The sequence below is a fragment of the Sander lucioperca genome, chromosome 9 (genome assembly GCF_008315115.2).
Source record: "Sander lucioperca isolate FBNREF2018 chromosome 9, SLUC_FBN_1.2, whole genome shotgun sequence".
NCBI lineage: Eukaryota > Metazoa > Chordata > Actinopteri > Perciformes > Percidae > Sander > Sander lucioperca.
In genome coordinates this window covers 7,945,258-7,968,896 of record NC_050181.1, presented here as the reverse complement: position 1 = coordinate 7,968,896, position 23,639 = coordinate 7,945,258, and the positions used below count along the sequence as shown (strand labels likewise).

General features: G+C 38.3%; 2 protein-coding genes and 1 long non-coding RNA gene across 9 annotated transcripts in view; 2 read left to right on the top strand and 1 right to left on the bottom strand.

Moving 5' to 3' along the window:
• The window catches only part of LOC116046212 (protein THEM6-like), a 217,139-nt gene that overhangs the window by 169,576 nt on the left and 23,924 nt on the right, over positions 1-23,639 (top strand). The window lies entirely within an intron of this gene.
• Positions 7,017-22,104, top strand: LOC118495837. The gene is made up of 3 exons (XR_004898281.1): positions 7,017-7,027; positions 17,619-17,623; positions 22,045-22,104. It is a non-coding gene; the product is annotated as an uncharacterized LOC118495837 (long non-coding RNA).
• LOC116046202 (FYVE and coiled-coil domain-containing protein 1-like) overlaps positions 21,236-23,639 on the bottom strand; it is a 21,609-nt gene continuing 19,205 nt past the window's right edge. For 4 of the 7 annotated variants that reach the window (XM_031294456.2, XM_036005050.1, XM_031294452.2 and 1 more), the window contains exons 17-19: positions 22,529-22,638; positions 21,910-22,402; positions 21,236-21,847 (exon numbers count right to left, since the gene is read on the bottom strand). In XM_031294456.2, the coding sequence (XP_031150316.2) occupies positions 22,327-22,402; positions 22,529-22,638 (186 nt within the window). In that variant the 3' untranslated portion in view covers positions 21,236-21,847; positions 21,910-22,326. The remainder of the gene's footprint in view (positions 21,848-21,909; positions 22,403-22,528; positions 22,639-23,639) is intronic. The other 3 variants (XM_031294454.2, XM_031294455.2, XM_031294453.2) reach the window with 3 other exon arrangements.

Here is a 23,639-nt window from a genome sequence, read left to right as displayed (position 1 = left end):
TCACCCCCTTTAAATGTGCAGGAAAACAAACAAAAAGGAGCGTGATGTACACTAACATGACAAATACTTTGCAGTTTTATTCTAATCACTGGCAATAAATCTCTGATGCCTGGGAGTTTTCAGAGGTAAAATAGATTTTTTTTCCCCACATGCGTAAGATACTGTGTGTGATGGTACGAAATGACTATTAAGGTGCAAGGAAAATAAATTAGCTTGAGGTTGCACAGCCTATTACTGCAAGTGTGTTTTCTGTAGAAAGCACACAAGGGAATTAAGGTACTGATGTCAAGTCAGCTGCCCTCCAGACTGTGGCAAAAAAAAAAACGAGCCATAGATCACTTCTGCGGTGTTTCACTGTAGTGATAGATATTAGGAGAAAAAACAAAAAGGTTACCAAGCTGATTTACTTCAAACAAAGGCCCCAGTATTAGTGCTAATAAGTGATGACGTCACCAGTGAGCTCGATGAAATCAGAAAATGGTTTTACTTTCTATGTGTTTGTGACTTCTTGCTGAACTGCTCAAAACAAAAGGCATGCAGAAAGGGCTGAACATATCACCTACTCCACAAATGGCATACAGGGACACACAGCTGCTTAACTAAACTGTTAATAAGCAGTAGGACTCTACTTTGATAACCTTTCCCATCTTGAGAGGAGCCTAAAAGCTTAATTGTGCCTGCTTCTAGTACCCCATGGTCTTAAAATGGGTACTCCTGCCATTTAGAAGATCATAAAGTTTGGACTCAGAAGAGACAATTTTTTATTAAAACAAAAATATCAAAGCAGCAGAGGCTAAGGTATCCTCACTTTTAGTCCCTATAGTGTTTAAGCCCCAAATACACTGGATCCTAAATTTTACATAATGCAACTCAATAGCATTTTTTGTGTGCAAGTGTAAGTGCACAGCTGTGCAGCTAGCTTAACACGTCCTCAGATAAAGGTTAAAGACAGCAGTTTAGTTGTAGGACAAAACATTCAATCAAAGAACATCAGAAGAACATGAGACCATAAAAAAAAGAGTTAGACCAAAGGTGTTGTAAATAGTCTAATTAGCGAAGGCAAACTATTACTGCCTACACATAACTGGGTTATATTAGTTGAATTACGGTTAAACATTAGAGCAAGTATAATCCAGTTAACCTAAACTACAGCACTTCAATCTAAATATACTGTGGCATGTACAACACATTTTGATAATTATGCACATTAACAGTAACAGTTAGTGACAGCAAAGTGAGACCAACACAATCCTTGGATTCATTCGTTTTTAAATTTTTTCAACATAACAAAACAACAAAATCCTCACTGTATGTCTCTTATTCTGTGTTTTATATGTTATGTCACTAATGACATGTTTTCTGGTTTCTATCGTACATCCCTTTGGAAATACACCACATTAAATAAACTGGTGTTGGGGAAATCAAGTTGCTGTGAACCTTGTAAACACTTTCATCAAATTATTGCATTTTTTTCTGTTTAATTCACAATGATTGGGCCATTGCTTTAATCAAGCTATTACTCAATCTTGTAATTTACACTAACTGGGCTAAACATTAAATGCATGGAAAGTGGACAGCACAGGAGAAACGGCTATTATGGACTGGATTTTTTTATACAGTCTATGGTAAAAAACTAAGTATTACCAAGCTTACCAATCATTTCTGTATTCATCACAATATTTGCAGGTACTGGTGCATACCAGCAAATATAAATGCACACACATGCAAACATTTACTGAATTTAAAATTTTCTCTGTAGTTGCTGCTGGAAAAAAGTTGTTTATTTGGCACATAGCTACAACAAACAAGACAACAGTTACATAATTTATCATAATACATCACACATTTGATATCAGCCTATTTCACAAACAAAAGCCATTAGACTATTACACAGCACACATAAGAAGTTCCTTACACACACACACACAAATACACACACACACACACACACACACACACACACACACGCGCATGCATGCACACGCACACACACATACACGTTTGTTTTGGATTGTTGAAGAAAAGACATGCCGTGCAACTCCAAAGCTTATGACGCGAACAAGCATGAAATGTTAACAGCCTGCGACGGGCACTGAGTCTGGTGAGTGGAGACAGAGAACAAATTTAAAAAAAACAACAACAGGGTTCTGGTTTATACAGCATGCACAAAATAATGTAAAGTTCAAGAGCAGAAAGCAAATGCTGACTATGTAAGGTATCAATACTGTAATGTGTGTGTTTCTTTGAAGAGCATATACAGTAATAATATTTCTAGAGGGAAGCAACATTTTCATATACTATAGAATGTCCACAGAGGATTCAAAGAGTCCTGGACTTACAGTATCTGCTTTATCATGTTAATCTAAATTCTTGACAGGAAGTTAGGTAGACAGTGAAATAAAGTCACAAAGGTAGTGAAAATATAAATAAGTCCTGTAAAAATATAAATGTTAAATTCAGAGTAAACAAGTAAAAAATGAGTGAAGAAGGGAGTGATTTTGGACAGCCTACATTATGTTCAGTACTAGTCAAGCCAAGTCATTGTTACTTCAGTAGCCCAATATCACACATTTGCCTCAACAGGCTTATGGCATGCATGGGCTACAAAAATGAGGGATGAGGATACAAATGTATGAGACAAACATTTTAAATTGTTTGTTTCCAGATTACTTTCATGCTGTATCATAGATTTGTGCAGAGAATCACATACATGCATGCACATAATATACAGTACATCTAGCAATTTTAATATCTAAAAAGAGCTTTAAGGCACACGCTTTTGAATATCAATACTGTCCAAGTGAAAGCATAAATAAATGTGATCAGATTTCTCAAATGAAGCACACATGCACATTATTTACCCTATTTAGTTAGTTTCATCTGGATCATCACAAGATTTGAACCTCGGCTTGTCAAAGTATGTCACCATTTAGCTTTTGTTCTCCTGTTGTTATCTATTTTAACTGTATGCGTTCCTCCTATTTGAGGCTGAGCTACATAAAACTGAAGGGTGTTTATGTATGCTTCACCCATGTACAGTATGTGCTGTGTGACATATATTATTTAATCTACACCAAGTGATATTAGAGATGACTTTGGGTTACATCTCTAGGCACCTGATTATATATTGTAAATGCATACTTTATCAGCTCCCTGGGTACAGTTATTGTCACGTTTCGCTTGTATCTGTGCATATATGTATGATCAGAGAAAATATTTCCTTTACTTACATGTAGCACATAAACCATGCAGTGAGTCTGGTATTATTATTTATGTATAGAAGTGTATGTAGGTATGTCTAACTGTCAATACGAAACAGATACTGCATTTTAAAAACAATAAGAGTTTAATCTGAACAGAGGTGTGTTGGTGAACTCTCAGTGGTTCCCAGTTTACTTTACATGTATTTTCACAGCATACATGTACTTCATTAAATCTTAAACTCGGACCTAATGAACCCATGCTGTGCTCACAATGTGGTGCTTCTATTTTAGTAACAGACAGGGCGCTTGGGAACATATCATTAGGTCATAATATCTCCTTGCAGTGAGTTCATCCAAGCAGGGGTGTCGGACTGGGGGGAGGGGGGGAGGAGACTGAGTACCACAAAAAGATGCTAGAATGAATAGCTGTGGATGTGGGAAGGGGCCCATAGAGAATGCCTTTTTACAGGCCCCATAATTTTGTGCTAAGCCCCTGCATCTATAAAATATAATATACAAAACATGTTTAATTTGCAGTAAAAAATATGTATTTTCTTGCAAATTTTAATGAGTAAATGCAAATGAAAAAAGAGCATCCCTCCAAAGGTATTTTACTTTCAAATGATGGGGAAAGGTTTTGTATAATTTCCTAAATGTGGTTTAGTTTTGTGAATAAATTGGTACATCACGGTGCACCTCTGTTATTTCCACACATGGACAAACATCAAAAGAATTTTTCCCATTGCTGTTCTGTAACTTAACACCATGTAAATATGTATTGTTGTGGCCTGATCTTAGTAAATGGGCCAATATTTAAGGGTAAACACTGTGTATGTGGGCTTTGTGCAGCACTGCAGCTTCTCCATGTGTGTGTGAAGATACAGCACTTTGATGAGGACTTGTTTAAATGAATGCTGGCATTGCTGACTTCAGTTAGACAGAGATAAAACATCACAAACAATACAGCCATGTAGTACATCTCAAATGGTTTCTCCTTCAACATGAAATAATACAGATAAAGAACAGTGAGGTAAATTGTTTGAATTGGTTTTAAAAACAATTCAAACACTTGTTTTCTTTAACTTCTAGTCAGTTATTTTTTCACTTTTATTTTTTGCTCCTTCAACATGTTACTATTGAATACTATCCTGAATAAACCTTTTGCATTGTAGACAATTTAGTTGTCTCTTGATTTCGTACTACATACAATTTGTATACAGTACATACTACATTCTAATTGTAATAGTATACTATTTCTGCAGTTGGTATACATCAAAAATCAACACACTTTACAATTTTGTACGAACAGGAAATGAAACTGTGTGTGTACTGTACATCATAATGTGCTTAGATGTGATGTACAGTGTGACTTTTGAACGGCATTAATACCAAATTAAACGTTTTTCTAATTAATTAATACTTACGTTTAGTTTTCCTTTATTTTTCTGTAGCTGTCTCATCACCATCCAAAATTTCTTTTAATATTTAGCAGATGTGAGCAACTCCTCCATTTCCTTTGTCTATTAAACAATCAAACAAAACAGGCCTTTGTGTATAACTTTTCTGAGTATGCTTAAAGGTAAAGGAAACTTGATTTCCATCTGTATGTAGATTTAAACAATTATGACAAATTATCTACCTCAGAACCGCACACAACACATCCATGAGTCCTCGGCTTCTATGGCAATACACAAATACGGCACGAGAAAATTCACGCTGCACACAAATATTGTTTTTTTTTTGTCACTTTGAATAGGATCCTTGAAGGTTTTATGGTGAAGTGTACATGTTTTTCTTGTAATTGTTTTTGAACGGTTTACACTTAACAGAAGTCACATTTTCTCAACACTGATTAGTTAAAAAAATTCCCAGGGTGCCAAAACACTAGCCAACCTAAAAAAACAAAACAGAACAAGGAAATAAAGATGATAAACTTTAGGTTAAAACATTGGAGCAACTAAAAACAATTGTTGACAGCTGTACCATTGCAGCTAGATAGATAACTAACTAGCGAAGCTAGTTACCTATAGCACCTATAGCAATTGACAGATGATAGAGGCTGATAAATACAGGCTATCAGTTAAGGATGACAGATACAGACTCAAGCTGTAAAGAGTATTTACAACCACAGAAGGTATAAAAGAAGTGGACGTAGCCACCGTGACACAACAGGACGCCACCCTTTGGTTTGTGGACTACCGTTTGGAAGCTTCGAGTTTGGCATTTTGGCCGTCGCCAACTTGTTTTTTTGGAGGCAGAAGTGACCATATTTGGACTAGAGCAGGGGTGGCCAACCAGTTAGGTATAAAGAGCCACAAAAAAAACGCACCATAGCAAAAAGCCACACAACACATGCACGTCCACACTACAACAGCAACAGTGTCTTCCAGATCTGATGACAGTCATAATACATAGCAGTTTTCATAGTTTTTTTTCTCACTTAGACTGACTCAGTGGGAAACCTGACAGTCTTTGTTATCCACAATCCTTTTCAGGTCTTGCTTGAACTCGGTTGTGGCCACTCGAAGCGACTCTCTCACTCATTTGTCACTAAAGGGGCTTTCAAACAGTCGGATTCAGCAGTGAAAGTGTTAACGAGGAAGGTGATCTGTGGCCGCTGTTTTTCCTCAGGTTGCAGAGGAATCTGCATTATTTTCCATTTTAAAATAATTGGCAAATGTATTGGCAGATGCATTCAAATGTGTTTTTTTTTTACTTATCTGAAATACTGTATGTTTCAGAAAAGTTAAAAACAACAATCAACCAATGACACAGCCCCCAGCCACACAGGAAGAGCCTCACAGGAGCAGGCAAAGAGCCGCATACGGCTCAAGAGCCACAGGTTGGCCACCCCTGGACTAGAGGGTGCAGCTACTGCTAAGCTGTGTTACCAGCAAATGCTAGCACTAGTTAGCTAACTTGGTAAGCATAGTGCATCCAATGCTGAACAAGACATTTTTGTCACCCAAAAACAAGTTCACAGCTATTTAAATTTACACAGTGCCATGAATATGCATTGCATAATTGTATTGTATACGTATTGTAAATTACTTAAGCTCTGCTCACCAGAAATGATAATAACTGCAGCAGGTCTGTGACGTGAAAGGCAAAATCAATGTCTATGCAGCACACTGTGGCAATCAAAGCACATTTCTACCTCAGCCATTCAATCATAACTCCTTATCGTCAGATTGCCATGGCAACTTGAAGCTCTATGTGTGTTTGTGCGCGTGGGTGTGAGTGTGAGGGACAGAAAAAGGCCAGAAATATCCGAGACGATTGGCCTTCATCATTTCAGCAGGCCAGGCTTTCAGTGACACAGAGTAGTGGAGAGCCGGGAAGAAAATATAACTTATTTGTATTTACCTCTTTGCACAGAGATGCATTTATTACAAAAATGAAATAGAAAGTTAATTTTATTCAAAGATTGTTACTTTGGAGAGTTGAGGTTTTGATCTAGAGCCACAGCCATTCCTGTCTTAACCATCTGATGTGCTCTGAGGGCCGGGCTGCTGTCAGCACAACGTGCCCCTGCTGCCCTCCTGTCCCTCCTGCACGCACGCACACATGCACGCACTTTTCTTCTTTCCTAGCTTTTTTTTTTTTTCCTCTCCTCTTGTTGTCTATCCAGCTGGTGGTTTTCAGTGAACGTTGTCAGATGCTAAGCTCCCTGGTGCGGAAGCGAGGAGTGAGGAGAAGAGGATGAATGGATGAATAAAAGATGACAGGCTAGCTACACTATCACCCTATTCTGTTTTCCAATGAAAGAAAAAATATTGTGACGCAGATGCACATGAAATGAAGTGTTCTGAAAGAGAGATAGAGTCAAAGGATATATATATATATAACATATATAACATATGCACACACGTGTGTGCATATGTTAAACATAAAAATACTTCAAAAGATTCTTCAAAGGCCCCTTGGAGCAGGGGAGAATAAAAACTGTAATGACTTTTTTGTTGGATTTTGGCATCTTTGGTGCTTAGTGGCCATTGTGTGGCTTTTGTTATAGCTTTTTTCTTGAAATTTGAAAGTTGATTTTTTTTTTTCTTCAAATGAATAAATTAGGGCTGTCAATCGATTAAAAAATGTAATCTAATTAATTACATACTCTGTGATTAATTAATTGAAATTAATCGCATACATAATTAACGGTGCCTGAACCGATACTTTTTAAGAAAGTAAAAAAAGAAAAGAAAAAAAAGGGTATTAAACAAGTCAGTGACATTAAAGAACGGCTTGTTTATTGCTAAGGCCGGTCAAAATTAAATGATTTAATAGTAATGTATAACAATAACAATAACTTATTTCACTAGTAAATTGCTGTTGAACGACAAAAACAACCACCAGATGGGAAAAGGACATTTACAATAACTTCAAATGCACCACGAGGCTGTAGTTTACCAGTTTCATTGATTTGTGTTTTTCCGACGGCAGCTGCAGATTGTTACATCCCGGTGTTGAATCCTCTGCAGTAAAACACAGTCAAACTTTACACCGTTTAGCGTTAGTTGTCAGCATTTTAACCGTTTTTAATCCAGCTACTAGCTAGTGGTAGGCTAACGTTAGCTGCTGTCGAGTATAGTGTTAACTAGCGTCACGTGCAGCGGTGTTTGTGTTGCCTGTATCGTCTTCAGAGCATCAAAGAGAAGTGCAGACATATCAGTGGCACCAGATTTCAGTAGCCAGGGTTGGCAGGAAGAAGATTTTTACAAGTAAATGTTCCAATTAATGATCCAGGCAGAACATTCTCGTCTCCCTCCTTCATTTTACAGTCGAACGGCTCCGGGTCAAACGTCAATATGAAATGGATTAATCTGCGTTATTTTTTTAACGCGTTATTTTTTCTCAGATTAATTAATCGAAATTAACGCGTTATTTTGACAGCCCTAGAATAAATAGAGTTTTTACCTCCTTCAGTTCAAGTCCAAACAAATAATACTCTACTGTATGTGTCACACTGCTTTTCGTGCTCATCATCACCCAGTTCTTCTTTGTTTTATTCCTAACAAACAACTGTTAGTTGGAGCTTAAAACTTTCCCTGGAAAGACCTCTACAACAACAAATGTGATTTTATGAATTACTGACAATTTGATAGGTTTGCATTTTCATCTACAGATAAATACGTCATTTTACTTTTGTTCAGGCTTCTAATTTTCCACCATCTGCCTCTCAGTTACCAGCAGCAGCTTGTCATTGGCCAGATCAGTAGCTGTCTTCAGCAATGGATATAGCCTCGCTGACTTCTCAGCAGTCTTAATTTGACCCTTACCCTGCATCATACATGAAAGCACTAGATGAAAAGTTAAGGGATGCTCAAAGTTACCCCATCCTGAAGGGAGCATGAATGTGTGTACTAAATTTCATAGCGATCTATCCAAAAGCTGTCAATACATTTCCCCTCAAAACCATAAATGTGATCACCTGTATTCGGATACATCCCCATGGGGATCATGAATGTGAGAACTAAATTTCCAAGCAATCTATCCAATAGTTGTCAAGATATTTCAGTCTGGACCAAAGTGGGGACAAATCATTTGCCACAAGTGTTTAAATCTTCTGCTTAAACTCCAAAACCTTCTGTTCACATGCATGCATCCTCAAAAAAAGCCATCTTCTCTGGTAATCACACAATTTGCACACAAGTTTTGGAGGCCATCTTTGTGTAAACACCACGTCCTCCCCACCTGTACTCCCCTCAGAATAAAAGCGAAAGTAATTGTGAGCTTTTCCTCGCCCTGAGGTCCACCATGTTTCATCCCCATAGTTCAACATGGAGCGCGCTGTTGTAATTAGTGGGGTTAATATCCTGGGCAGCATCTCTAAATTAAATCTCTAACTCCATGGCAATGAGACTGAGTGATGCACCTGTTCGCGGTAATTACAGATGCAGCCTGGGAGTGTGCTCGTAATGAGTTAGGAGAGTCAAGGTTGAATCACTTTAAAGGCACATCCCACCACTTTGCAACTAATGTTTTTTTTCCATCTACATGAAAATTGAGGTTACCTACTGGGAAATGAAGCCTGGAACAGATCCACTGGATGTTTTCAAAAGCTACAATAATGACAATAGTTGTCCTAAAGCTGCAGAATGATGTCCAGGCTAGTATCGGGTTTCTAGTGGCAGCAATGTCGGTCAGTTGGTCAGTCAGTCCACTTTGGTCCAGCCTGAAATATTTCTATTGGATGGATTGCCATGACATTTGTTAGAGGCATTCATAGTCTCCAGAAGATGAAACCCACTGACTTTGGTGATCCCTTAAGATTTCATTTAGCTCCAGGAGCTGGTTAAATTGTGTACTTATTAGGTGAAACACTTACTAGATATATTGGCACAAAAGTTTGCATAGACATGGTTCCCAGATTATGTATCCTGATGACTTTGGGGATCCCATGACTTTTCCTCTAGTTGCTTGCAATATTGAAAAGATTCATCAGAGCTTCTTATGTGACAACAACAAACAAAAAAGCAAAGTGGTTAAAATATGTTGATAGGTAAAGACAACACGTTTCTAACTCAGTGCTGTTTCTTTGGCAACAGATGGATAAGTACCCTTGAAATAAGAAAAGTGGAGGGAAAATAGGGGGCAAACATACAAGCTCACCTGTACTAGAGCACATGACCTGAAGAAGCCACACATATTCACAGACATTATGTCAAGATATAGTATATTGGGCCATGAGTAAAAAGAAAATAGGAAATCAAAGCAAAATGTGTCAAAAAAAAAAACAGATAAAGTTCGTCATTGACGCTAAAGTATTTCCCATAACAAAATTCCATTAGACTTATAGAGCAGAACTTGGTTGTGGCCCCCACTCTGATTCAAGTGTAATTGTTTGTATAGCCCAGAGTTTTAATTCTGTGACTGATGAATGTCCATACTCCGAGAAGTGGGGATGAATAGTCTCTAGTTTCCTGGTTGGGTGATCTGTCCACTTTTAGGATAGACAAACTTCAGTTTAGAGAAAGAGTGATAAAGGAATTTATACTACTTTTAGGTGCGATTTAATTTAAGCACTACCGGATCCATCTGATACAATGTGGAAGATCACACATCAAAAGTAAAATAAAACTTACTAACAGTAAAAAAAACATTCTTGCTTATCATAAGAATATATACACTACCAGTCAAAAGTTTGGGGTCACTTAGAAATTTCCATTCCACCCCATTACAGACCATATAGAATACCAGCTGAAATCAGTTGCATTGATTTTTTTAATCAGGGCAGCAGTTTTCAGATTACATTATGTGCTTACATAATTGCAAAAAGGTTCTCAACTGTTGTAGAAAGAAGTGGCTGATCTTTAATGCAATATCTACTTTGCCCATTATCAGCAACCATTCATCCAATGTTCCAAAGGCACATTTTGTTTACTAATCTGATATCATTTTAAAAGGCTAACTGAGAAAACATTGGAGAACCCTTTTGCAATTATGTAAGCACATAATGTAATCTGAAAACTGCTGCCCTGGTTAAAAAAACAATGCAACTGATCTCAGCTGGTATGCTGTCTATAATGGAGTAGAATGGAAATTTCTAAGTGACCCCAAACTTTTGACCGGTAGTATATATACAGTACTGTGCTAAAGTTTTAGGCAGGTATGAAAAAATACTGTAAACTAAGAATGCTTTCAAAAATTGAAGTGTTAATAGTTTATTTTCATCAATTAACAAAATGCAGTGAATGAACAGAATAGAAATCTAAATCAAATCAATATTTGGTGTGACCACCCTTTGCCTTCAAGACAGCATCAATTCTTCTAGGTATACTTGCACACAGTTTTTGAAGGAACTCGGCAGGTAGGTTATTCCAAACATCTTGGAGAACTAACCACAGATCTTCTGTGGATGTAGGCTTCCTCAAATCCTTCTGTCTCTTCATGTTATCCCAGACAGACTCAATGGTGCTGAGATCACGGCTCTGTGGGGGCCATGCCATCACTTCCAGGACTTCTTGTTCTTCTTTACGCTGAAGATAGTTCTTAATGACCTTGGCTGTATGTTTGGGGTCGTTGTCCTGCTGCAGAATAAATTTGGGGCCAATCATACGCCTCTCTGATGGTATTGCATGATGGATAAATATTTGCCTGTATTTCTCAGCATTGAGGACACCATTAATCCTGACCAAATCTCCAACTCCAGAAATGCAGCCCCAAACTTGCAAGGAACCTCCACCATGCTTCACTGTTGCCTGCAGACACTCATTATTGTACCGCTCTACAGCCCTTCAGCGAACAACCTGCCTTCTGCTACAGCCAAATATTTCAAATTTTGAATCATCAGTCCAGAGCACCTGCTGCCATTTTTCTGCACCCCAGTTCCTATGTTTTCGTGCATAGTTGAGTTTGGCCTTGTTTATATGTCAGAGGTATGGCTTTTTGGCTGCAACTCTTCCATGAAGACCACTTTTGGCCAGACTTCTCCGGCCAGTAGATGGGTGGACCTGCGTCCCACTGGTTTCTGCCAGTTCTGAGCTGATGGCACTGCTGGACATCTTCCGATTTCGAAGGGAAATAAGCTTGATGTGTTTTTCATCTGCTGCACTAAGTTTCCTTGGCCGACCACTGCGTCTACAATCCTCAGCGTTGGCCGTTTCTTTGTGCTTTTTCAAAAGAGCTTGAACAGCACATCTGGAAACACCAGTCTGCTTTGAAATATTTGTCTGGGAGAGACCTTGCTGATGACTGATAACTACCTATATACTATAATTGGTTGATCATACACCTGACTCCAATCCTACAAAATCCCTGACTTTTTGCAAGTACCTATAAGAATTAATGCTGGTTTGAAGGCAAAGGGTAGTAACACCAAATATTGATGTGATTTAGATTTTTCTTTTGTTTGCTCACTTTGCATTTTGTAAATTGATAAAAATAAACTTTCATTATTTATATTTTTGAAAGCATTCTTAGTTTACAACATGTTTTCACACCTGCCTAGGACTTTTGCACAGTACTGTGTATATATATATATATATATATATATATATATATATATATATATATATATATATATATAATATCAATTGGCCTGAACTACACATGTTTAGCTCTTTAATGAAAGCAGATGACGTGCAGGAAAAACATCTTGAGATCGGGCAATCAGACACGCAAATTACAATTAAAATGGCATGAAATCTAGTGACAAATGGACGATGCGTGCAGCTGTACCAGCTGAACTAAATGTTCCTCCCAGGGCACAATTAAAAATGGTCTAATTTGTATAATTTTGTCCTAAAAGGAGGCCTTGTTCCTTCATTTGTCAGCAGAGACTTGAAATTCTGAATGAGGGGTTTGACAGATTATTGGCTGTCGTAACAAGTATCTACAGTTTTTGAAACGTGATTTGCCTCGACAGCTTTTATTGTTAGCTTTGCAGTTGGTCTTATTGATGTCATGAAGGGTACTCAGTTTAAATTGAAATGTTACTCGTGTTTTGACAATCTCCCAGTATTTGAATGAATGCCATTACACCATAAAGCCTCTCTGTAGCCCTGACGTCCTCTCCTATGTATTCTGCACTCTCAGATCTCCTCAGACAATTTTCTCCAGCCCTTTGAGCCTTGCTCTCTATGTAAGTATGTGCTTAGGCAAGATTGCCTTCTGCACTAATTGAAGTCAATGACACAGGCTACAGGGGCGCGTGAACAAACTGCGTCTCCATGGAAACACATGCTAGCAAGTGTGTCCACTGAGGAGCCTGCAGGGCTACATTGGAATTGCTGTGTATGCCAATCTGAAGCCAATCACCAAGAGGAGGAGGGGGAGAAAACCAGCCAGAGACACAGAGAGGGACTTCCAGGGCGCTGCTCAGCGGCTGACCACCCAGAGCTTTAGGTTGACACTTGGTCTATTTATTCTATTGTCTCAGCCAAGTGCTGCTTTTCCTCAGCGTATGTGGAACAAGACATCACAAAATGTGAGGGACCCATAATTAATATCAAATATGGCATGTATAGGAGAAAGACAAAAACAATGTTTGAGAATAGCCTGAAAAACCGACAGATTGGCACATTCTGTAGCATGTTTGTGGCAAAATCTTCGATGAACACTGAGTAGACAAACAGAAAACTTCTTCCAAGTCTTGTAGCAAGTACATACATAGGAAGGAGGAGAAACAGTGTCAAAAGGCTAGTTTCCTGCATTAAATGAAAGTTTATATATTTCTAACAAGCAAATTTGTTCCAGGTTATTCACATTGTTTAAAATATGCACTATGAGTAAACATTTTGTTAAATTTGTTAATTAAAATACGGCCTTATCACAACACAGAGGAGCAAAACTGAGACCACAAAGATTTGCTGAACTTCTGATTTTTGCAAGAAATCTAGTGAAATACAGAAACAAAATTTATTCACACAAATAAATCAAGCACGGATGGACCTGATGCATTAATGCCCAAATATTCTCCCACCTTCCCCATTTTCAGCTTGACAGCCACTACAGAAACAAATCCAGCTCTAACAAGTTCAAACTTTTAAAAAAAATACAGTTATCACTTTGTGCCACTTGAGGCCTCCAAGTGTAAAATCATCTTGAAGATTTAATATTATGCCAATGTCATGAAATGCTGCAAAGAAAGAGTGATCAAAACAGGAGGACTTTTTTACGTAGTGTCTGTTAAACAGAGTTTTTAAGCTGAGACAAGTTTGCCAAAGCAGTTAAAATACTCACATTTAGGTAGTAAGTTAAAGTTAGAATAACGGCATTGCAGATGGTGAATGTCAACATTTTTCAGCTTCTCTGCTGCCTGTTGTGCAGTGACACTGATCCCACACAAAGACACAGATGCTGTGGCCTCTGCACTGCACTGCATCCCAAACGATCTGACCTGTACTGTATGCACAAATGTGTTCACTCACTGTATGTCAGCTTTTCATTTGTATGAGAATTCATGAATTCATCTGGTCTTATGTTACTTTAAAAATAACATCTCTGATCTTTTGAGATGTTGTGGGCGGAGGTTGCTCTAACAGAGTTACCATGGAAACAGTGGCCATCAAGCTACCATTTCACTTTCTACATCTAGATAGAAGAAAGGGTGTAATGAACATATACCCCCCCCCCCCCCCCCTTTTCCATCTATGTGATTTAAGATGGTGGGGATTTGTGGGTGGATCAATGCTTGATTGGAAAAGGGGAATAAATATGGCTCAGCTGCACATACGTCACTCATACAAGTACTGTATATAAAGACACATATATACAAAGATCCCTCTCTCCTGTATATCATCATGAGTCTGCTTCAGTTAATGATCACCCTGCTGGATCTATATCCCCAGCCTTCTGTAACTCTTCCTCATGCATCATAACAACTCCGACACGGCTGGCTGAGAGGCTGCAGGGTTGTAACTACAGAAACAAAAACTCCAGACACGATGAATCATAAAGTGCCAGGGGGGATACAAACATCACTACTTCATCTAATACATGCAGCAAAGAAATACAAATTTAGACGTAGTAGTAGCTGGTCACACTGCTCTGAAAATACTGCAGTAATGATACTTCCGTCAGCGACCACTGCAGGAGAAATGCAGAGAGATGAGGTCACCATTACTGACTCACATCTCGCATCAGTGGTGGAAAGTAACTAAACAGATGTACAGTACTCAAGTATTGCACTACAATTTTCAGTTATTGGTACTTTACTTGAATATTTCCATTTTATGCTACTTTGTACTTCTACTCCACTACATTTCAGAGGAAAATACTGAACTTTTTAATCCTCTATATTTATTTTACAGCTGGAGGTTAGCTTTTACATTCTTGCAAGCCTTTACATTAAAAAAACATAAGGTTATTTTTATATTAAATATAACCTGTAATATTATATATAATGTGTAGCTTAAGATTCAACCGGTGGTTTCCAATCTTTTTGGCTTGTGACCACTTACAAAAAGATGTGTCTAATTGGGGCTTCTTGTCCTGTTTCAGATGTCAATGAGTTGTTAGCAGTCATCTTAACCTGTTAGATGGTTTCATTTAAATACGTGTTCAAAGGCCAGAGAGGTAAAATGATGCAATATTTTTCAAAAAAAGCAAAGATTTGAAAAAGAGGATCAGATTTCATTTGTGACCCTTTGGAGGGGCAGTGTCTATTAAGTTGGATGTCACTGGATTGAGCTACCTAATTTTTTGTAAAGCTAGCTTCACCTCGACCAGCTCCAACAGTAAAATGCATCAGTATTGACAATCTAATATGTATAATAATATATCAGTCACAGGAGACATATCTGCTGAACAAACTTTTGATACTTTAAGTGTATATTGCTAATATTACTTCGTAACATTTACCTAAGTTGAATTTTAATAGCAATGGAGTCTTTCACATTGTTGTACTTAAAGCTGCTATATATATATATATTATATTGCTATCAATATCTTGATAATAAAATATGAATAACAATTGCTAGTAGTGATGAACCTATAGAGAGTCTGGCTTTATGGAGCTTTATTGAGTTTCAGTTCATTGTTAAGTTCTCTGCCCTGCAACACTACTGTTTTGGTTCACTCTCACCTTCATAGAGTTGTTTTCGGCCGCAGCAGGCAGCTGTTTTCAGTGAAAAAGCTCTAAAAAAAGTCACTGTACACAACCTGCTCAGCACCAAACAGACACAGTTAGCAAGTAGCTGGTGAACAAAGTGGAGCATTTAGTAGCTAAAGAGAGATGTTTTCCTCAGGAGTGGGTTGAGGTCAAAAATAGTTAAGAGAGTGGATTGGACTTACTTGTACATTAATCAGGTGGCCAAAAACACGACTCCGTAAATACCGGATGTGTAAATAAGCAATTGTTTGCTAAGAAGTTTGCCACATTGCCTTAAAGATCAATGTCAATGTTGTGTTTACATCTTGTTTCTGTGACCAAACATAATCAGTTATCTCAGTAAAGGATCTGAATACTTCTTCCACTCCTGTCCCTCATAATCAGAGTTGAGCAGAGCTTTAGGTTGGTTGAATGAAATACTTTAAAAGAAGAGAAAAGAAAGATAGCTTTCATGCTTGTTTGAATGCATGTACTTATGTCCAGTACCATGAACAAGCATGGGGCAAAAAAGGACACTGCATTCTGAAGAAAAAGGGAGAGTAAAGCATAGATAAAATAATAAATAAAGGAAGGGGAGTCCAGTAGAGGAAACTAGATCTGCTGCCATGTGGGGAAAGTCTCTGACAGGCCTGCAGCTTGTTGTGATGGAGTGTCCCGGTGCAGCAGCAGCTGAAACCGTCAGGGTGAAACTATGTTTGACAGGAGCAAACCGTCTAAGAGGGGCCAACACAATCTGCCATTACCACTACAGGGGGGCTGCAAAGCCTGAGGAGAGAAATTGTTGAGAGGACACACACACACACACACACACACACACACACACACACACACACACAGTGAGCAGACAGATGGAGGTACACTGACAAACACACACCAGGATGCCTGTGCGGGTATACCCACACACATTCATGCATACACTGCAGGGACACAGTAGCAAGTTCATATCAGTGCTGCTGTGCCCTCTGCACACAGAGAGGCTGCCAACTCACTCTGACCCATCTTTATTCAGTTATGATAATGCAGTGTCACGCAGGTACTGATTATGTTATGGTGTCTGAGGGGAAAGCTTAAATAGGATGAGAGCTCTCAAACTGGGAATGTTACTTTGGAGAACGCGCTGTCTGCTGCGATTTGGAGATGCTTAAGACTACAGTACTAGGTTATATGTAAGCGTCATACAGAACTGCATCTTTGGGTTCTAATCTGTGCCATAAAATTACCAACTTCTTCTCTGGGGACTACCAACGTTAAACTTCACAATTGCACTCCTGCTCTCCCTCTGACAGATTAGATAGAGACTCAGCCAAAGGTGGGAGTCTGGCACAACCACCTCCGATTGGCCAAAACTAAGTTTCTGTTAACCCTTTCCTTGACTGGGTTACAGCTGCGTAGCATCGGCGACAGCCACACAGGACATTAAACCTGTTTCAAGCCCTTTGAACCTGTAATTGTTTGTAAAAAATCGCAAACTCTTACTTGAAGCACTAAAATTAATAAAAAGGGTATAAAATCGCCAATGTACCACAGACAAATGCAACGTGGCTGACACTTTGCAGTCTTTGATTCTCCGTGGAAAAACATTTCAAAATGTCTTACATCCTTTGTTTGAACAGTGGGAAACATTGACAAGCTGCAAGGCGCCGATAAAAGTGTTTCTCTTTTTTTCTTATTGGAAAAAGGAAGTTGAAAGCTGAGGCTGTATTGCAAAGGTTTCAGAAGTACCATACATTTCTGTGTAACTGTCAGATACACAATATCCAGAACTGAATAGGGGAGAGGTTAAGGCATGTTTTTCATCATATCATAATATAGTGTGTGAGTGGGTGCACTTATGTGTTATGGGAAAGAGTCGTGGAGGGAGGAAGGAGAGGTGGATGTGACATGATTTACAATGAGATCATTAACCTTGAGAAACAGAATGGCCTTTGCGACAAAAACACTATCTCTCAGACACCTTGCAAGAACAATACCTTGCACACACACACACACACACACACACACACACACACTACATTAGTGATTGCTCAGAAAAACACAAGCAGGCGAGTAGGAAGGAAGCAAGCGTGTGCACACACACTCGCAAAGTGATCCTTAAAATAAGACATTAGCTCTGTCCCAAATACTACATACTAAATCTAAGCAAGTTTTGAGTGTGTAGTGTGTTCACACTGGAAAAGTGGCAGAAAGAAGTATATAAAAAAAGTCAGTATGCATACTAAAACTGATTTCTGATGGACAACATTGTCCCACAATGCAGTGCACAAAGCAAATGGTGGACCTAATCCCAGCTGCAAAAAACAAATCGGCAGCACCTTTAATTGGCTGTGACCTTCTAAATGTTGCATATTATATTGTTTCCTATTGGTAAAAGAAACGCTCATTGTATTACCAACTGCAAAAACAGTATTGTGAGACAATGGGCCCTATCTTGCACCCGACGCAAGTGTCTTTGCTATTTTAAGACCGTCCGGCGCCCACGTCGTTTAAATAGCAAATGCACCTGCGCCCATCTTTGCGCCCATGGGCGTGCTGGTCTTACAGGGAGGTGTGTTCGGATAAATTCTTGGTGTATTGCTATCTTGAGGCAGCGGGAAGTGATCGCACCATTGCCCAAAAAAAACCTGGTTTAAAGTCAATAGCGCATCATTTCATTGTTATTTAACAGCGCATTAGTAAAATGCACCTAGGCTTATGCACAGCGCGCGCACACTATGCTTGTTACACACACACACACACACACACACACACACACAGGGAAGCGCAGCAGCACACACACATGCAAAAGATTACAAATAAAATTATTACGGTGCAAATCCGCCATCATAATAGCAATGAGTTAGGTACAAACGCGCCTAGCTTTTAAAGGGAATGGGAGATGACACTGATTGGTTTATTGCATGTTACGCCCAAAACACACCTATGAATTAATGAAGACACTAAGTACAACCATTTTGAACCATGCGCCCGGCGCACGGACCTTTTTTTACTTTTTTAAACTAGCAAAAGTGGATTTGCACTTCTTCATGCCATGCGCTTAGATCGTTAAAATAGGGCCCAATTAGTATTAGCTTCATACAATAAGTAGGCTAGCAGCTCTGTAAAGCTGCTCTTATACACGTTATATAGATGTTTTTGTACGTATAGAGATGGGAAAGATCCCCATGTCAACAGCTTATTAAAAAGCCTCATAAGAATAATCCCTCTCAATCAATACTTATGACTCACTAAAAGTGTGTGGTGGTGTCCATAGATACTGTGTTTGGGACGTTTCTGGGCAATAACTTCTATAAAGACGTAGCGACAAGGTTCCAGATCGCAGGCACGCATCCAAGAGGAAGCTAAGAAAATGGCGGACACAGCGGAAAAAACCCTAAATATATAGCAAAGCTCGTTCTAAAATCAGACTGAATCTGGGGTTGGCTTTCACATGCTGACGAGCACCGTAACACTTGTTGAGCCGGGGAGGAGGGGCCAACTTTGAATGTTGTGTTTTCAAACAGCAACTGACCAATCCTACTCATTATGTTTTTAAGTGCCTAAGTCAGATATATCAGAGCCTTTCGAAAAAGCAGTCTACCACTTGTAATTACAACATGTATGTTAACGTAAACAATAGTATTTACAAGTCAGAAACTCATAATTGCGATAACTCCGATACGACATAAACGTGGCCATTTGTCACAACAGTGCCTTCAGCCAAACGCTAACTAACATGAGCATGCTACTGTTACATGCTCACAATGATATTTATGCTAATGTTAAACAGGCAAAAATTTGCTTATTAGCACCAAACAAAAAGTACAGCAGAGGCTGATGGGAATGTCAATAGTTTTGCAGATATTTGGCCATAAACAAATTAAAATTTGTGAGCACAAAAAGGATCACACACTGTAATATATTGCAGATACAGTAAATTAATCAGCACTTCCTCTGAGTTATCACACAATCCTTATTTATTTATCAACAATCTTAAATCCATTCTATTATAAATCTTAAAATGCTGTAATCTGCTGTAAAATATGTAAATGCTATTTCAATAAAACATTTGTCAACAATCATTTAAGACAAAGAGTGAAAGCTTCCCTTTGACAAATCCAGCAGTAAACGTCTACAATCACACACTCTCTAGATACTAATGAAAACAAACAAAAAACATTTATCAACTGGCACAAAGGCTCAAGGGATACAGACCGACAAAAAGCCCTTTTAAAAGTGCATTTTACAGCAGTCCTTCTGCAATGCTTTTAAATAGAAACTCCCATTCAAGAACAATTAAATAGACAAATATGTTTCCAATATATTTGGCAATATATCACTCTTCTTACTCGAATATGTATAAAACTTTTCATTTTTCCTAATTTTCTTCCTTGTGTCATGTTGTAATTTACAAAAGGTTTTAAAATAGTCTTTGTTGAATAGCAAAGCAATGTTTCAGTATATTCAAGTCAGTATAATCAAATGGTGTTAATGGAGTGAAGACACAATTGAGACATAAAGGTCTATTTCAACATTAAAGCCTTTAAATTAAAGTCCATATAAGACAAGTATAAAAGTGATTTTTGGACTTGTGTTATTTGAAGGCTGTACGGAGATTCATATTTTTGTTTGACACACTGCACAACGTATTTAGAACATCACACAGCAACAGTAAACAACTGTATTGAAGAACATCAAAATCATCTAAAGGCTTTATGCATGTAGTGAGAAAATGTCATTACAGCTCCTCTCTTCACTAAATCTCATGCAAATCATCACTATTTGACAAAACATGAGTGACGATTCAAGTTTAAGTAAAAACTAAATATTCAAAGCACTGAAACTTAGATTTTGAAAGGTGCTCCCTCTTATTACCCTTGAGGGTTAAGTCAGGGAAACGTGCACAGTCTTAGTGTTTGCATGCATAGAAATTTTTAACAGCAATCGTCAGAAACTCTGATTTAAAGCATGTTTCCGCAGAAATTCTACTTCTTCCTGTTCTGCTTTATCATGATTGGAACACAACAAATCCATTTCTTGTAATTTATGACAGTTGAAAAGGCAATGATTTTGAAGATACTGTACTGACTGTGAAATTAGCATGAACTTTGAAACAGATTACAGTACATGCATTGGACACCAATAGTTTCTCCAGCAATAACAGCATGAGATCAACACGCCAATTTAAAGAGTTAGTAACATTCAATGGTAACGTGCTAATGGTACATTTAAGCAAGTAAAACAAATTCAGTTAAGGTTAGAGTTAAATTAGTTATATTTTTTAAAAGTAGTCTTTCTCAACATAAGTCTCGTCATGTCCCATTTGTGTAATATTTCCATTGTTGAACAATATGATGATAGATCCTGTGCAACGATGGGATTTTGTCAGAGATTTAGATAAACCATTTATGGAGTGGTAGCCCTCCCTTTAATATCTCTGGGTGTATTAGGCCATTGTGGGTAATGTTACTAATCAATAATCAGGATATGATTCATGGCAATACAGTTTTTTTTTGCATAAATGTGATGATTTGTCACATTTAATTTCCTAGATCAAAAACAAAAAGACATTTCTGTCTGGTTCTTTTAAACATTTTCTCACTTAAATCTCTGGTAAATTTATTAAATCATGATGAATACTGATATCACACAATATACATACCGATCCATATCTCCCACTCCTAGCTGGGAATGTACTTTTGTCTGTGCAGAGAACACATATCCCATTTTCAAAAGATAGTAGTAGTACTACTTACTTTGAGACGAGGCAAATATTGGGAACAAACCGTGATTTATCAATCTATCAATTGCACCTCATGCCAAAGAAAATAAATACAGCTTTAGTTCTGCAAGGATACAGTAACAAAAGTTGCCTACATGAGCTACATCTGTAGGTGCTGAGAAACCTGTGTGCACACACACACAAGTTCTTCACAATCAAATATGTAACAATCCTCCAGTCATCTTGGAGTGAAGTTTGATACCCTTAATGCTACATTTAAACTATGTCAGTCTTTTATAAAAGGTAGTGCATGCTCACATTCAATAGTGTAACATTGTTTTAGCTTCTCATGATCCGAACTTATATGATGTGTTACAGCAGGAACACACCGCACGCCTAAGCGTCGCGTATATGCAAGCCTTGCATATATGCAATCGTCACGTATATGCAATCGTCACGTATATGCAAGCGTCACGTATATGCAAGCGTCACGTATATGCAAGCGTCACGTATATACAAGCGTCACGTATAGCAGTGTAACACAGCTATTTTTATTTTGGCGGCCAATTTATCGGACACACGCACGCACATAGCCGCGACCGGCGCGTAGAAATACGCGTCCGGTATGAATGGCCAGGCGCACGATCAGGCACATTTCTATGCCACGCGACACTTAAGCGTGCCATGTGTTCCAGCTGTAACACCTCATGATCTAGCTGGAAGTTGAGAGAGACGTTTTTAAAATTCTGTAACCTTTTATTAACGTTGGTAAACGTCATTAGAATCCAAACCAGTTGCTTGGAAATTATGAGCTAAAAGACCCTTAATGTTTCAAAAGTCTGTTTCACACCTATTTCTCATCCTTGCTGTCACATTCAGAGGAGGTCAGTTCCATCGTAGACCACAGGCTTGTCTAGACTCAGATGATATAACACTTTCTTTGAGATGAACCTAATTAACAGGAAAAACAGAAAAATGTTTACTCAATGTTTGCTTCTTTCTGTCACGCATTTTAGCAAACACACAAACCCTCACATGAAACAAAGAATTATTGAATTACAGCACACAGTGACTGACCTGGAGAAAGAGTTGTCAAAGATCAGTGTGTATTCTCCAGCGTTTCTGACTTTCAGTTCCCCCTGGATTGTCTCTTTGTGAGAGTTACAGCGAGTCAGTGGGATCAAGACCTGTGGAGAGCAAAGGATTGAAATGCTGTTTGACATTTATAACTACAGCAGGGAAATATATTTTTGCATACAGTAGGTACAGACACCCTAAAAAGGGTGATAGAATGACAAGAGAATGCGGGATGGGAATCAATAGCATTTTATCGAATCTGAATCCAGTTGAGAATCCGCTTATCAAATCTTTTTTAGGTAGTTTGTTTGGTCGGGAGTGTACTGTTTTTATTGTACTCAGTATCATACTTAATCATACTGGGCTTTCACCACATATTTAGTCACTGCTCTGTGACATTCATGAACCCTGTCCTGACTCATCTTTCCTTTTGCTGTGAGGGAAAATGGCATTTGCTCCTCACTGGGGGGGCTGTGCTACAGCTGCAGAAATAAAACCAACAGCAAATATCATTCAGTAAATATCAACTAAATACATCTGAAGATGAACACGTTGTTGCACTGCTACAGGTCACAGAATCTGACAGGTCACAGAATACGGTGTAACACCGGCGGTAGGCTGAGAGTGGCGAACTCATTATCCTCAAGTTATCAAACGTGACACGAGTTCCCACATGATGGATGGTAGATAAATATAGTTGACTTCGGGTCACATTGACCAGTTTTCAATTTTTGTTTTATATCAGAAAATATGGGACGTAGAAATAAGCGCTGAAAATGTGTAGAAGAAAAATTTAACAATTTAAAACGTTGGAAAAAGCAAAAACAAACTGTGAAAAAAATGTGTCAGAAACGTCGAAAAAAAAATATTTCAAGGTTGACGGGAAGACAACACAAGGGTTAAGCAAGGGACTTAAATCCTCCCGCAAATAGTGCATTTCGCAGTCGTTTGGTTGACTTTTAGGGCTACATGATATAAGGAAAATATGCGATAACGTTGTTGAATATTGCAATAACGATATTACTTGCGATAAATGAACAGATATTAAAGTGTAAACAGCTCTGCATTTCTGCTGCTTTCAGTATTCTGTTAAAATACAACAAATTGCTTG